The sequence below is a fragment of the Enhydra lutris genome, unplaced genomic scaffold (genome assembly GCF_002288905.1).
Source record: "Enhydra lutris kenyoni isolate GAN:26980312 unplaced genomic scaffold, ASM228890v2 scaffoldscaffold6, whole genome shotgun sequence".
NCBI lineage: Eukaryota > Metazoa > Chordata > Mammalia > Carnivora > Mustelidae > Enhydra > Enhydra lutris.
The window spans coordinates 6074242-6086955 of record NW_019154090.1 but is presented as its reverse complement, the minus strand read 5'-3'; the positions used below and the strand labels follow the sequence as shown (position 1 = coordinate 6086955).

The 12714-nt window shown below is 45.7% G+C and overlaps 1 protein-coding gene across 1 annotated transcript in view; it reads left to right on the top strand.

Moving 5' to 3' along the window:
- The first annotated feature begins 4284 nt into the window (after positions 1-4284).
- The window catches only part of LOC111141936 (Cas scaffolding protein family member 4), a 33499-nt gene continuing 25069 nt past the window's right edge, over positions 4285-12714 (top strand). The window contains exon 1 of the mRNA XM_022494809.1: positions 4285-4317. Coding sequence (XP_022350517.1) covers positions 4309-4317 — 9 coding nt within the window. The 5' untranslated portion in view covers positions 4285-4308. The remainder of the gene's footprint in view (positions 4318-12714) is intronic.

The window sequence follows — 12714 nt, the reverse complement described above, 5'->3', positions numbered from 1 at the left end:
GCTCAGGTCATGATCCTGGACTTCCAGGATCGAGTCCCGCATCGGGCTCCGAGCTCCTTAGGGAGTCTGCTTCTCCGTCTGGCCTTCTCTCTCATGCTCTCTCTCACTCATTCTCTCTCAAATTAATAAATAAAATCTTAAAAAAAAAAAAAAGTGACCAAGAGGATCTGGACAACGAAAACCTTATAGAAAATAATTAACGTTTTTTTTAAAGATCTTTGAAATTTATTTGATGGAGAGCGGAAGAAGCAGACTCCCTGCTGAGCAGACTCCCCCGCTCACATGGGGCTCCATCCCAGGACTCTGAGATCATGACCTGAGCTGAAGGCAGACATTAACCCACGGAGTTATACCCAGGCACCCCAATAGTTGACGTTTCTATAACTTTCATTCCTCGGGCTTTTGGCCTTTTTCTGGAGCTTTTCTACTTCACCTTCTGACTCCCTTGGTGGGTGTTCTAATCCTGTGAACCTCTTTCTCACTCACTGTTTGGCTGGCCGCTCACCTGACAGTAACCCCTTGCCTGTGGCCCCATGTGATGCCCCAGGATTTTCTTGTGTTCCTGCTAACACTCGGCCCATCTCCTCCAGCTTTTGGCCCCCTTGATGTCTTCAGCGTTTCTTTTGCATCCTGTTTCTCAAGTCGTGCTTTCTTTTCCCTCTCCACCATGGCATCAAAATTCAGACTACTAAACAGAGTCATCACTGACCATTAAAATCCCAGTCCTCCCTGTTTTATCTGTGCATTAGAGAATTTAGGTGAATTTGTTGACAATTTATGAAATTCTGCTTTCCCCAAAAGAGCTGTATTTGAGTTACCTTCTTGAGGTTAAAAGCTGCCAAATTACTAGATGATTTGAAAGCTGTGCAGTCTAGGGGCACCTGGGTGGCTCAGTGGTTTAAGCCTCTGCCTTGAGCTCAGGTCATGGTCTCAGGGTCCTGGGATTGAGCCCCGCATCGGCCCTCCACTCGGTGGGGAGCCTGCTTCCCCCTCTCTCTCTGCCTGCCTCTCTGCCTACTTGTGACCTCTCTCTCTCTCTCTCTCTCTCTCTGTCAAATAAATAAATAACCTTTTTTTTTTTTTAAAAAAAGCCATGCAGTCTGAAGTTTCCTGCTAAGCCTTTAATGCTTTGGACATTCTTCACCTGGTGTCCAGCTGCACTTTAAAAACTCAAGCACTGAGTGCCCAGCGTCCAAAGTCTACCCCTCAAGGAGCATGCTAGCCAGAAAGTCCACGTGAGAACAGTATAACGCAGACCCAAAACACAGTCCCATCTACAAAAGCAGTCTACCTTCCTGCACATTTATTAGGAGCTCTAGAAGTGAAGTGGTCAGATGCCCCAGGCTTTGAAGAAAAAATTCATCCAAAATACCGTTCACAGTAGCATTTGTCGAGAGAAGGAAGAAAATTACCTCATTAGAGTCTCGGACTCAGTTCCCTTGAACTGCAGCTGTTTCAACCTTCAGTCAGCGGGATGATACGAAAGCCACCTAATTTCCTGGAATAGCAAACTCTTGGAATATTTGTGCACAGGAGGACACTTTCGCCTAAAGAAGTAAATACGAATGGATTGCAGCAAAATGTCTAAGGGCTTTCATTCAGTAAAACGACAGGGCCAGATAGGAGACTGAGAAGCCAAGCCCCTCATTCACAAAATTCAAAACTAGGAGTCTGTGTAAGCGTGAGTCTGTTTCCTTTCGGGACCAAATCTGAGGCTTTTGTGACTTCATTCTGTTTCTTAATTTAGGTTGTTTCTCCTAAATAAGTAAATAAGATGTGCAAATTACAGCATTCTAATCTATATTGGGAACTCAAGAGTCAGCCCTTCAGTTGTGGGAAGGATCACTGTCGGGAGTTTGCGGAGATGGTGGGAATCGTCCAGACTGGACCTTGTGCGAAGTCCAGCTTTCTTCTGAGAGGCTTGGGTCTGGATTCTGCCTCAGTCCTATCACCGTGTGACCTTGAGCAAGTTTGTCCATCCTTTTTACTTCTTTTCAAATATATGTGAAGGTGCATTATACAATTTTTAAAAAAAACAATGATTGCCAGGAGCTGGAGTCCATCAGAAGGATGAGGAGTGACTGCTATGGGTATGGGTTTCTTTCCAAGGCGATCAAATCTTCTCAAATTAGAGAGTGCTGATGGTTGCACAACCCTGCATATACCAAAAACAAAGAAAAAAAAACACTGAATTGTGCTCTTTAAAAGGATGAATTTTGTGGTACGTGAATTCTATATTAATAAAGCTGTTGTTTTTGTAATTCTATGTCAAGAGTACAATATAATGAATTTCCATGTAGCCATCACACAGACTCCCCAGCCAGCTACTCATAGCTCATCTTCTTCTACCTATACCTCTAGCCACTTTCCCCTCTCCTGAATTATTTTGAAGCAAATCTCAGATCTTTATCTGTCATTATTCCAGTATGTATGCCTGAGAGATAAGGACTTTTTAAAACAAAATCAGGACATAATTACCACGAAATAGACACAGAAGCCTCAAATTGAGGTTAATGGATTCCCACCCTGGAAGCCTGAACCTCAGCCTGAGCCCAGCGGTGCCTGCATCTTCCTCATCTGAGATTCGGAACGACTCACGCCCACCAACACAGACATGCAGTTTAGGGCCAGAAGAAAGGAGCGAAGAGACACACCCCAGCAAAATGTCCAGATTCACATTCAACAACATGGACATCACGTGCCATTTTGTCCAGGCCTTTGCCTGCCAAGCATCACCCGCTGTGCGCCTCGCAGGAGTACCGCTCCCATTATTTGTCCTATCTGTAAAGACCAACGGGATAAAATCTGTCGGCTAGTCCAGACTGTCACTCAAAACCTCAGCCCTTATGACTCATTGCTCTTCCACTGACCCCGCTTCCTTGCCTTAAATGGAACTTGCTAATTCCATCTCTTTCTTTGCATATTCATGGCATTGCAGCTGGGAGCGATTTCTGCCTCTACTGATCTGCCCACGCCTCTCCTATCCTACCTTCCTCACGAAACCTTCCCTCAGTTACTCCCCATTCTCCCATCTCTGTCGTCCTCTCTATGAATCTCCGCTTTGAACTTGCTGCTAAGCCAGCTCGTGTTCTCATCCTGTGGGGTCGTTGTTCCCTCCCTGTTGATCGGCTCCCATCTGTGACACGTCAGTCACTTGGCCCCAGGAGTTAACTTCCAACAATGATAACAATTTAAAATATGAATTGTCTCAGCCAGAAATCAGCCGGCTATTTCCAGTAAATCCTTCCTGGTGCTCAGAAGTGGGAGCGCTGACTACGCAGGGGTGGATACCCAGCAGACCAGGCAGTGAGGGCCATAATGGCAGGAAGGTAGCAACGGGGAGAGACAAACTGTTGGAGGTGTAACCTGAGCCAGGCTCAGAAGAATGGGTACCAGCTCATGGTACTGTGACTGTGCCTAGCAACTCTTCCCTGTATGTCCTCTCTGAACGTTTACTCTGAATTCAGGGAAAGTAAAAATACTTAGCAGGTAATGCTGAACTGCACTGAGCCAATGCTGTGGTTTCAAGTTCAGATGATGGGTGGGGAGATTTAAGAGACAATTTAAGAGATAAGAGAAAAGTGCTCAGCAGAGAGCCCCGGTAAAGAGTCAGCACTCGGAAAATGTTCATCATGAAGTTTTGTGAGCCAAGACCAGGAGGTGGGCCTGGGTGGGCTGGTGAGCAAGGAGCAGTATGTATCAGAGGAGAGATGTGTCGGAACGGGGTCCTTTAGGGCATCCCCCTTGACTTGTTTTCTCCCAGCTGTTTGTGGGGCAAGTTTAGGAAGCAGGAAGGAAGGGAGGCTGACCACGATCACAAATTAGCGGCCTCTAATCAGAAAAATGAACTTGCTCTGTCTGGTGGAAGTTGTTCATAGTGTTTGTGGGGACGAGAATGCAGAGCGTTCATACGCTGAGCTTTCAAAGTAGGAACTTCACCCTATAAAGCAGAAGAGCGTTTTTTTTTTCATCTTTTGTGGTTTCACATAGCTTAAGTGTGACAATCCCTACTTATAGACCAAGTGAGAGGCCAGGCATTGAGGAGTGAGTGTGGCCTGGATTTCTGTCCCCTCTCCATCATCCCTTTTATTTTACTCTTATCGTGCTTTCCAGAAAGTTTGCCTGCTGGGAGAATTGTTTTGACAGTTTCCCGTGTTGTCAGATAGCTCCACAGAATTCAGTTTCTGAGAACAGGCCAGAGGCCTGCAGTGACATTGCATAATCCTCCTCTGAAGCCGGAGATATCAGCCGGAGAGCTCACGGGAGCTGTTTCACGCCAAGATGGAAGGAGCAGGCATCACGGATGGTATGCCCAAGGTGAGTGATGGGGACTGTTTGGAGGGGCAGAGGATGAAACACCCTGTTATGGCTAAGGACAGTGACCAATTTTCACTCCAAGTTTCTAATGAAGTTGAAAGGTGAATAGTAGTAACATGTGAGTTTGAGATGGAGAAGTTTAACTAAGTCTAAGTGTGGAAAATATATGTGTTCTAAAGCCTCTGCCAGTTTGATTCAGAGATGGATGAAAATGACTTCCTAGCAGAAGCCAGATTGTGGAGTTGATGATACAACCCACCCATCCCTTTGCGTCCATTCACCTTCTAACAAACTTCTTGAGCAAGATGTGAGTCTCGGCCTCCGCCCATGCTGACCTCCCTTCTCTCTGGACCCTGCAGACAATTAGTGTCACTCCCAGGTGTCCTGGTTGATTTTGTGTTCCTTCCCAAGAGCAGAGTCTAGATCTGGCTTCAGCCTCCGGTGAGCTGGGTCCACAGGGAACATTCTGCTCACTAATTCCCGAGAACTTTTGTACTGATACTTATGAGTGGGGCTCAAGTCTGTGTCATGAATCAAAAAAGATTCACTATTTAGAAAGTTGTGTCGGCTGCTTTAAAGGAAAAACAGCTGGGACACAAGGAAAATGAAGCTCAAGGATGATCTTGCTACACCTTTTTAAAATGTGCAGTAGAACAGGAAAAAAAATGAAACAGTTACTAAAGGGGAAGCTTGTTTATATGAATTACAAATATGTTACTTAGTATTAAAATAATAACAATGGATGTCACCAGTGGAATTTACTGCCGAATAACCTATGACGGCCCCACTCATATGGATTGTGTGTAAATATTTAAGGAACCCTGGAATTTTATACACAAGTATTTTCTTTGAAAAAATTTTAAACCTTTAGAAAACTGGGGGGAAAAAGTAATTCAGTAAATCCCTGCGTAGCGTTTACCTAGATTCACTGATTCCTGGCACTTTGCTACATTTGTCTGCCCCTCCTTGCGTGTATTTACAGAGGTGTGCACACACTTTGTTGTTACTGTTACACCATTTGAAAACCGATTGTGGGCATAATGACATTTCACCCTAAGGGACGCTTCACATCAATATGTATCTCTTAAAAACAAGGACATTCTTCTGTACAACTCCAATCTGATCACAGGCAAGAAAATTTAACGTTGAATTGATAATGTCCTTCTAACACTAAGTCCATACCAGCAGCAGTAGGGCAAGAACCCACGTCTTCAACTCCTAGTCCAGAGGCAACCTCAGCTCAGGGACGCCTACAAAACATATCAATGCACGTATGATATAATATACTTATTTAAAGGCTTTCTACAAGTAAGAACACTAATGGAACAACTGTTGAGCTTCTCACCTTTTACAATGAGCAATACCTATTAGAGTTCCATTTATTTTAGCACAGTTGATCTCCTTTGTTAATTAATTGCTTTTTATTAGAGGGACACCATGCAGTCAGGGGTAATACCATGTAAGTGGTTCTCAGCTTTCAGTGCATTTGGCTTTGAAGCATCCTCAGGTTCATCGAGGGCACCCTGGAATGCCTCTCATACCCTGAAGGTGGCCTGCGGACAGTGGGGGGTGACCGTGACTGCCTATCATGCTGTCCCCTGGTGCTGCTGCTTGTCACCCAACTGTTCCGTGTCAGTAGAGTCTTCGCCTTTGTGACCAGCAGCCTTTGTGTAGTTGTCTGACTTTGATTAGGTTTTCCCTAATTCTCACATAAAACCAAAAGAAAAATGGAAAGTAAATAAGATGATATTAGTGTCAGGAAACTTGGGGAGTGGTACATTTGCAACAGAGGTAGTAGCGCATCATGGGTGGCAAAGTGCTGCCTCTAACACGTCATTCATTGGCTTACTGGACAGCAGCTGGTTGCCTCCATGTTCAACTCCATTCAAGAAATGCTGGAAAGTGAGGTCTAAAAGGGTGAGTAAGTGATTTTATTATATGTAAAGCCTTGTTTGGGATTTCAGGTAGTTTTACAAGTGCCTTATTTATGAAAACAGAGTTTGCGTGTACTTAAGTGACGGGGTCCCGTGTGTTACAAATTGTATTCACTTCTGAGTGTGTGTGTGTGCCCGTGCACACCATTAGAGCTGATGTTGAAACTGGCATCTTTGGGCACAGACATCAGTCTCACTGGAACTGAAGGAGAGTCAGATAAGCATGGTATTTGTTTTCCTTCACTTTCTGAGAATTTCTGAAATTTGATTCTATTTTATACCTACTTTCTCACAGTATTTTCTCTACGACCTGCACTTTCTCTCTTCTGTCAATATGGCTATAGGCTCACTTGGTTTTCTGAAAGGAATTTTCAGACAAGTATCTTTCCCCTGTTTCTGAAGGGTGGTTGTCCAGAGAACTGATCAAAATAATACTTACGTTTCACGCACATTTAAGTGTTCTTAGATGTCCTTAACATTTCAGGTTCCACCTCAAGTAAAGAGCAAATATCCTTTGGCCCTCTTCCATCCCAATTCTGGGTGGAGCGGTCCTCCAGCCACTCAGGGAAGGGCTCGGTTAAGATCGCCAACATTTCCAGGGCTTGTCTAGACACGGGCAGGCCCAACAGCTAGGCGGTGCATCTGTCGCTTGCCCAGACTGAGCGTGCCTCGGTGCCTCCGGACAAGAGCATTGGGGATGTCACTTGCAGGCGGGGAGAATTGCAGGCTCTCCTTGTGCCTTTAGGACCTCTGAGGTGGGAAGCAAGACATTTTAACTCAGTCTTTGTTGAGGAATGGCAGCGGGAATGTGTGCAGAGAACTTACTACGGCCACAAGGCCAGCCTGACCTCCTCCCGCCAAATCCCCCACCTCACTGCCTCCCCTTCCCCCGCCTTGAGATGCTCCATCTGGGGGCTGGATGCCTTGGGGCTTCCCCACAAGCATCTTCCACACTCGCTCACTCACTCACTCATTCGCTGGACCCCTCTCTGCACCTCCCACCCAAGGCACCTCCCCAGCCACACCCTCCCTGGTCATTCTCGGCTTCCTCCTCCTCTTCATTTATCAACGTCTGAAATCATCTTTCCCAATTGTTTCTCCCTTTATTCATCATCTGTCGTCCCCTCTGGAGCATCAGTTCCACAAGGGACAGACCTGGGCTTTCTTTATTCTTTTTTTTTATTTTATTTTTTCAGTGTTCCAACATTCATTGTTTATGCACCACACCCAGTGCTCCAGGCAATATGTGCCCTTCTTAATGCCTACCACCAGGCTCACCTAAACCCCCTTCCTGCTCCCCTCCAAAACCCTCAGTTTGTTTCTCAGAGTCCATAGTCTCTCATGGTTCATCTCCCCCTCCGATTTCCCCCAATTCACTTCTCCTCTCCATCTCCCTATGTCTTCAGTGTTATTCCTTATGCTCCACAAGTAAGTGAGACCATATGATAATGGACTCTCTCTGCGTGACTTATTTCACTCAGCATAATCTCCTCCAGTCCCGTCCATGTTGATACAAAAGTTGGGTATTCATCCTTTCTGATGGAGGCATCATACTCCATTGTATATATGGACCACATCTTCCTTATCCATTCGTCCGTTGAAGGGCGTCTTGGTTCTTTCCACAGTTTGGTGACTGCGGCCATTACTGCTATGAACATTGGGGTACAGATGGCCCTTCTTTTCACTACATCTGGATCTTTGGGATAAATATCCAGTAGTGCCATTGCAGGGTCATAGGGAAGCTCTGTTTTTAATTTCTTAAGGAATCTCCACACTGTTCTCCAAAGTGGCTGCACCAACTTGCATTCCCACCAACAGTGTACGAGGGTTCCCCTTTCTCCACATCCTCTCCAACACATGTTGTTTACTGTCTTATTGATTTTGGCCATTCTAAGTGGTGTAAGGTGGTATCTCAATGTGGTTTTGATTTGAATCTCCCTGATGGCTAGTGATGATGAACATATTTTCATGCGTCTGATAGCCCTTTGTATGTCTTCTGGGCTTTCTTACTCAGGGCTGGGCCTCCAGTGCCTACAGCAGTGCCTGCCCATAGATGCCCAATAAACACTTTGAGTATGTGTGTGAATAAGTGGGAGGTCACAGAGAGTGCAGATGGAACACTTGCGACATAGCCCTGCCCTGCCACAAGGTCAGAGACAATACTTCCTAGTTGTCAGACACCTGGGAACTGAGGCCACCACGACTCTAAGCTCCCTAACCCCTACCTGGCCCCAGACTGACCCACTCAGCCTAGACTCTCGAGAACTGGCCCCCTTCTCACTCCCATGGTCAGATGTTGCCTTAGATCTGAGCCTTTGTAGCTGAAGTCAAGGTCACAAGGACCTGCGGCCTCCCCATGACCTTGTCCAGCAGTTCCATCCCTTTACCTGCCTCACAAGGCAAAACATCCCAGATATGACAGCCAGCTTGAGAACACAATTCATTGTCCACCGTTTAGCCATCTACCCAGCAATGGGATCCAATGTAGTTATTGGATCCTGGCGTTTGGATGATCAACACAGAGCTGATGTTCTAGTAGGGCCAGAAAGTCAGTAGATGAGTAACTGGACACAATGATTTCAGCGGTGATAACTGCCATGAAGAAAATAAAACAAGGTGATCTGATAGAGGTGATGGATAGAGAGGGCCTCCCCGGAGACCTGCATGATGGCAGAAGCATTCCAGGCAGAGGAGACAGCAAAGGCAAAGGCCCTACAGCGGGAAGAGATTTAGCCTGTTGGAGGATCCGTAAAAAGGCCAACGTTGTTGGGGCAGAGGGACAAGGAGAGAGAGTGGGCAGAAATGAGATTGGAGGGAGAAGCAGGGTCACGTTCACTTGGGACCTTGTTGGTCCTGTAAGATCTTTGAGGTGCATTCTAACTGCAAAGGAAGCCACTGGCCTATTTAAAGAAGATGACATGGTCTGATTTATGTTTCTAAGACATCACTCAGGCTGCTATGCAACAAATGGATGTTGGCCAAGAAGAGCAGAAGCGGGGAATGAGTCAGGAGACAAGGGCGGGTGGTCTCTCCTTCCATTTTGCAGGCCACCATGCTGTTCTCAGTGGACACAGACAAAAATCCCTTCCCTGTCCTTTGAAAAAATTTTGACATTTGAAACTGTCAGGGGATATGAACAGAAAGAAGACCAAAGAAAGATGTAAACAGTTTTTATTGAACGACACATGCTACACATCCTTTTAAACTGATGTTTGTTTTCTACCAACCTTATTTCCAGGCAATATACTTTTCATTCATTCAACAAATTAACGGGTGCCTGCCCTGTGCCATGCACTGTTCTAAACACCACCCCTTTCCCAATATAATAAACTGTCATTTTAGTTAATAAAATACCCGTCATATTGTATGATCACTCCTGTTTCATAACTTTTATTCTCGTAACAGTTTATTTGCTAGAGAGCTCACTATTAAAAAAAAAAAAACAAAACTCAACAGAACACCCTCACGACCCCCAAAGTTACCAGATTATTCAAAGAAAAGTAGCCTGCATGATCATCGAATGGGGAAGCAGCCCTAAAAACAGAACATGGTCATTTTGGAACTAGGATGACTAAGGGAGGAAATGACAAGTGCCTGGAGGGGAAATAACTTCAAAGGACAGAGGTGGGAGGCGGGGAGAGTGATATTTGGATACTCCAACATGAGTTGCAAAAAGGGGAAATAAATATTTTAGGAACCGTGTCCAACTGTATTGCTCATAAGCCATTTGTGGGCTGGAGTGGAAGAGGACGCTTGGGTCCACACCATGGGAACAGAGGTAATGGCAAGAAGGCAGTGTGTCCTGCACCCGGGACAGCATCCGGTCTCCTGGATAAAGGCTTGCAGTCTCTGCAGACTTCTGTAGGAAAAACACGGAAACCACTGAAAAGTTATCCACGGGCACGTCTGGGCTACCCATGTGGCCACTCCCTCCAGAGAGAATGTCTCCGTGAGCTTAGAAGTTACTGGATAGACAGTATTGTTCTTTTTCCTTAAAGTGTTGTTTCTCCGTAGAACCAAAAGCAGCTTTTGCTCTGCCTCTGTTACAGGCAATCTGTCATCTGGGAAGAAGAAAACAGAAGAAATGAGACAAGAAAGCAGTAGGGTCTTTCTCCCTTGGCGATGTTTGCCCTCCAGTTAACAGAAAGTAAAAAGGGCTTTGGGGGATGTTCGCTTCAGGTTCAGAATGTAAACTTGCCCCGAGGTTGAAAGGGCGTAAGAGTTGATGATAGACAGCGAGTACTTCCAGCTGGCTCTTTCCTGCATGGATGTTGCTCGAAGTGAGGAGATTAATGAATATCGTGAGGTCTGCACGGCCAGTTACACACAGCCGTCTCTCACCATCCGTGTAGTCTCCCAAGTAAGACTTGCGACAGGTTTATCCACAACTCCTTACTGACAACAGTGAATAAGCCCAGGCACTGGGATAAATTCACACCCACAGAGGGGGAGACCACGAGCTTACATAACAGGGTGGCTCCTTGCTTTCCTAACACACCTAAAAATGACCCTGGGGGATGGAGAATTCAGTGAACAGGCATGAACCTTCCCTTATCTTTCTGTGATCTGTTAAACGGCTTGGGCCAGCTTTGAATTCTTCCTGATCAATCAGATGGAAAAAAAAATCACACCCTGAAGGGCCCTTGACTGCTAGCCTCCAAGACAATCTTAGATGCGGGACACGGATAGAACATTTTTCTAACGTCTGTTATGTATTCTCATATGCATTAGAAAAAACGAATACTAGCTCATCAAACAATTTTACAGGTAAGGTTGCTTAGGGAGAGTTGTTTGTAATTGGTCTCTTTTAACATTTTACTCTAAGTAAAACAATGTACCAATGACGATGATACATGGCTATGACAGGAAGCCGTTAATAGACACACGGAGTTGACAGGTGCCATCCTAGACAAAGCGTCCTCCTCATCGGACATGGCACGATCACAGAACACCTTCTTGTAGCCCCCTGTCTTTCCTCTTCTTTTTCCTTCAAAAAAAAAAAAAAAAAAGAAAGAAAGAAAAAAGGAAGAGAGGAAAGGAAGCTAAGAAGGGAAAGAACCCACCTGTGGAGGCCCCGAAAAGTTCCCAGTTACTAGCCCTCCTCCCTCCCTGCACTTCTCACGAGCAAGGGCTGAACCTCAACCACTTCCAGAAGTTGCTTCCAACTTCTCTGTTTTTCTAAACAAGGTATCTTAATCGATAACCCAGGGACGTGACTGGCCAGGAGTAAACGTGGAGGTGGTGTGTGTGGTGGGGGGGACGGTGAGGAATAGTGAACTGAAGGAGACAGTTTGGTTTAACAGGGACCCGTCTTGGGCCATAACCGATTAAATATCAGTTACTGGAAGGCCTGGTTTCTCATTTTGCATCATTTCTATCCTGAGGCTACATCAAGGGGACCTGTACTGCTTTCTCACTCCCCCCAGCATATGTTGTCAAACATACAGTAGGGGTTAATATATGATTGCCAAATCAATGAAGCACGAAAAGTGCAATCCAGCAAGGTTCCCATCAATAGGGGAAGTAGATTCAAACGAGTGGATCTGGTCAAGACTCAAACCTATTGGAAGACCACAGCATTCAGGCCTCAGGGAAGAAAATACTTCACTTCCATTGGTCAGCTTCGGAATTTTTTTCTGGTCAGTCACTTCCTCAAAGTCTTATCCGTGGGCAGGACCTTCCGCAGCTACAGAAGTCCTGGGATGAGGGGCTTTCTCATCTGAACCATCAAGAAGATTTCAAAGCTGGAGGGTTCAGAGGTCAATGTTACGGTGGAGAAATCACTTCACGTTTCTGCTTTTTCATAGATGATGCCATCAACCAGGGCCATTTTTACAGGTGTTAGGAGAGCAAGGAATCACTCTTTGACTTAAGTTGTTCTTTTTCTCTCATGTAGCGTCTCATTTCCATGTTTGCCAGGATTGTTCCCACCACAATGGCTATTGGCACCCCGATGGATGGGGGGCGGGGAGCAGGGGGCAGGTGGAGGGAAGGCATGGTGTGGCCGGCCGCATCCTTTGGCAGGGCTGTTGAGTTCAGCTCAGATCTGCTGGCGAGAACAGCTGCAGAAGGAACACACGGTTCACACACAACTGTTTTAGACCCACACCCCTCAGCATTCCGGCTTAAACTGCCACCGAAGGACTTCCCTTCCCAAGAGATTTCTGCCGGTGTTTTCCAGGATATGGAATAATCACTCTGAAAAATAATTTCTTTAAAGGATCAAGATGAAGGTGAATGTGAGTATCAGAGTTTCTGTCAGCGGGCATCCATTTCTTGCAACTATTCAAACTGTTTAGGACTCTACATTAACCATGTGAAGGGGTCTATTACTTGTTATTTCAAATTTTTCCCCTAAGTTGAGAGTGCAGGTAATGATCGTCCTCAAAGGGCTGTCACACCAGTTGAAGCAACTGAAAGTTGCTCTATGGCCCATTTTTGGCTTCGGAACCAAAAAGAGAGA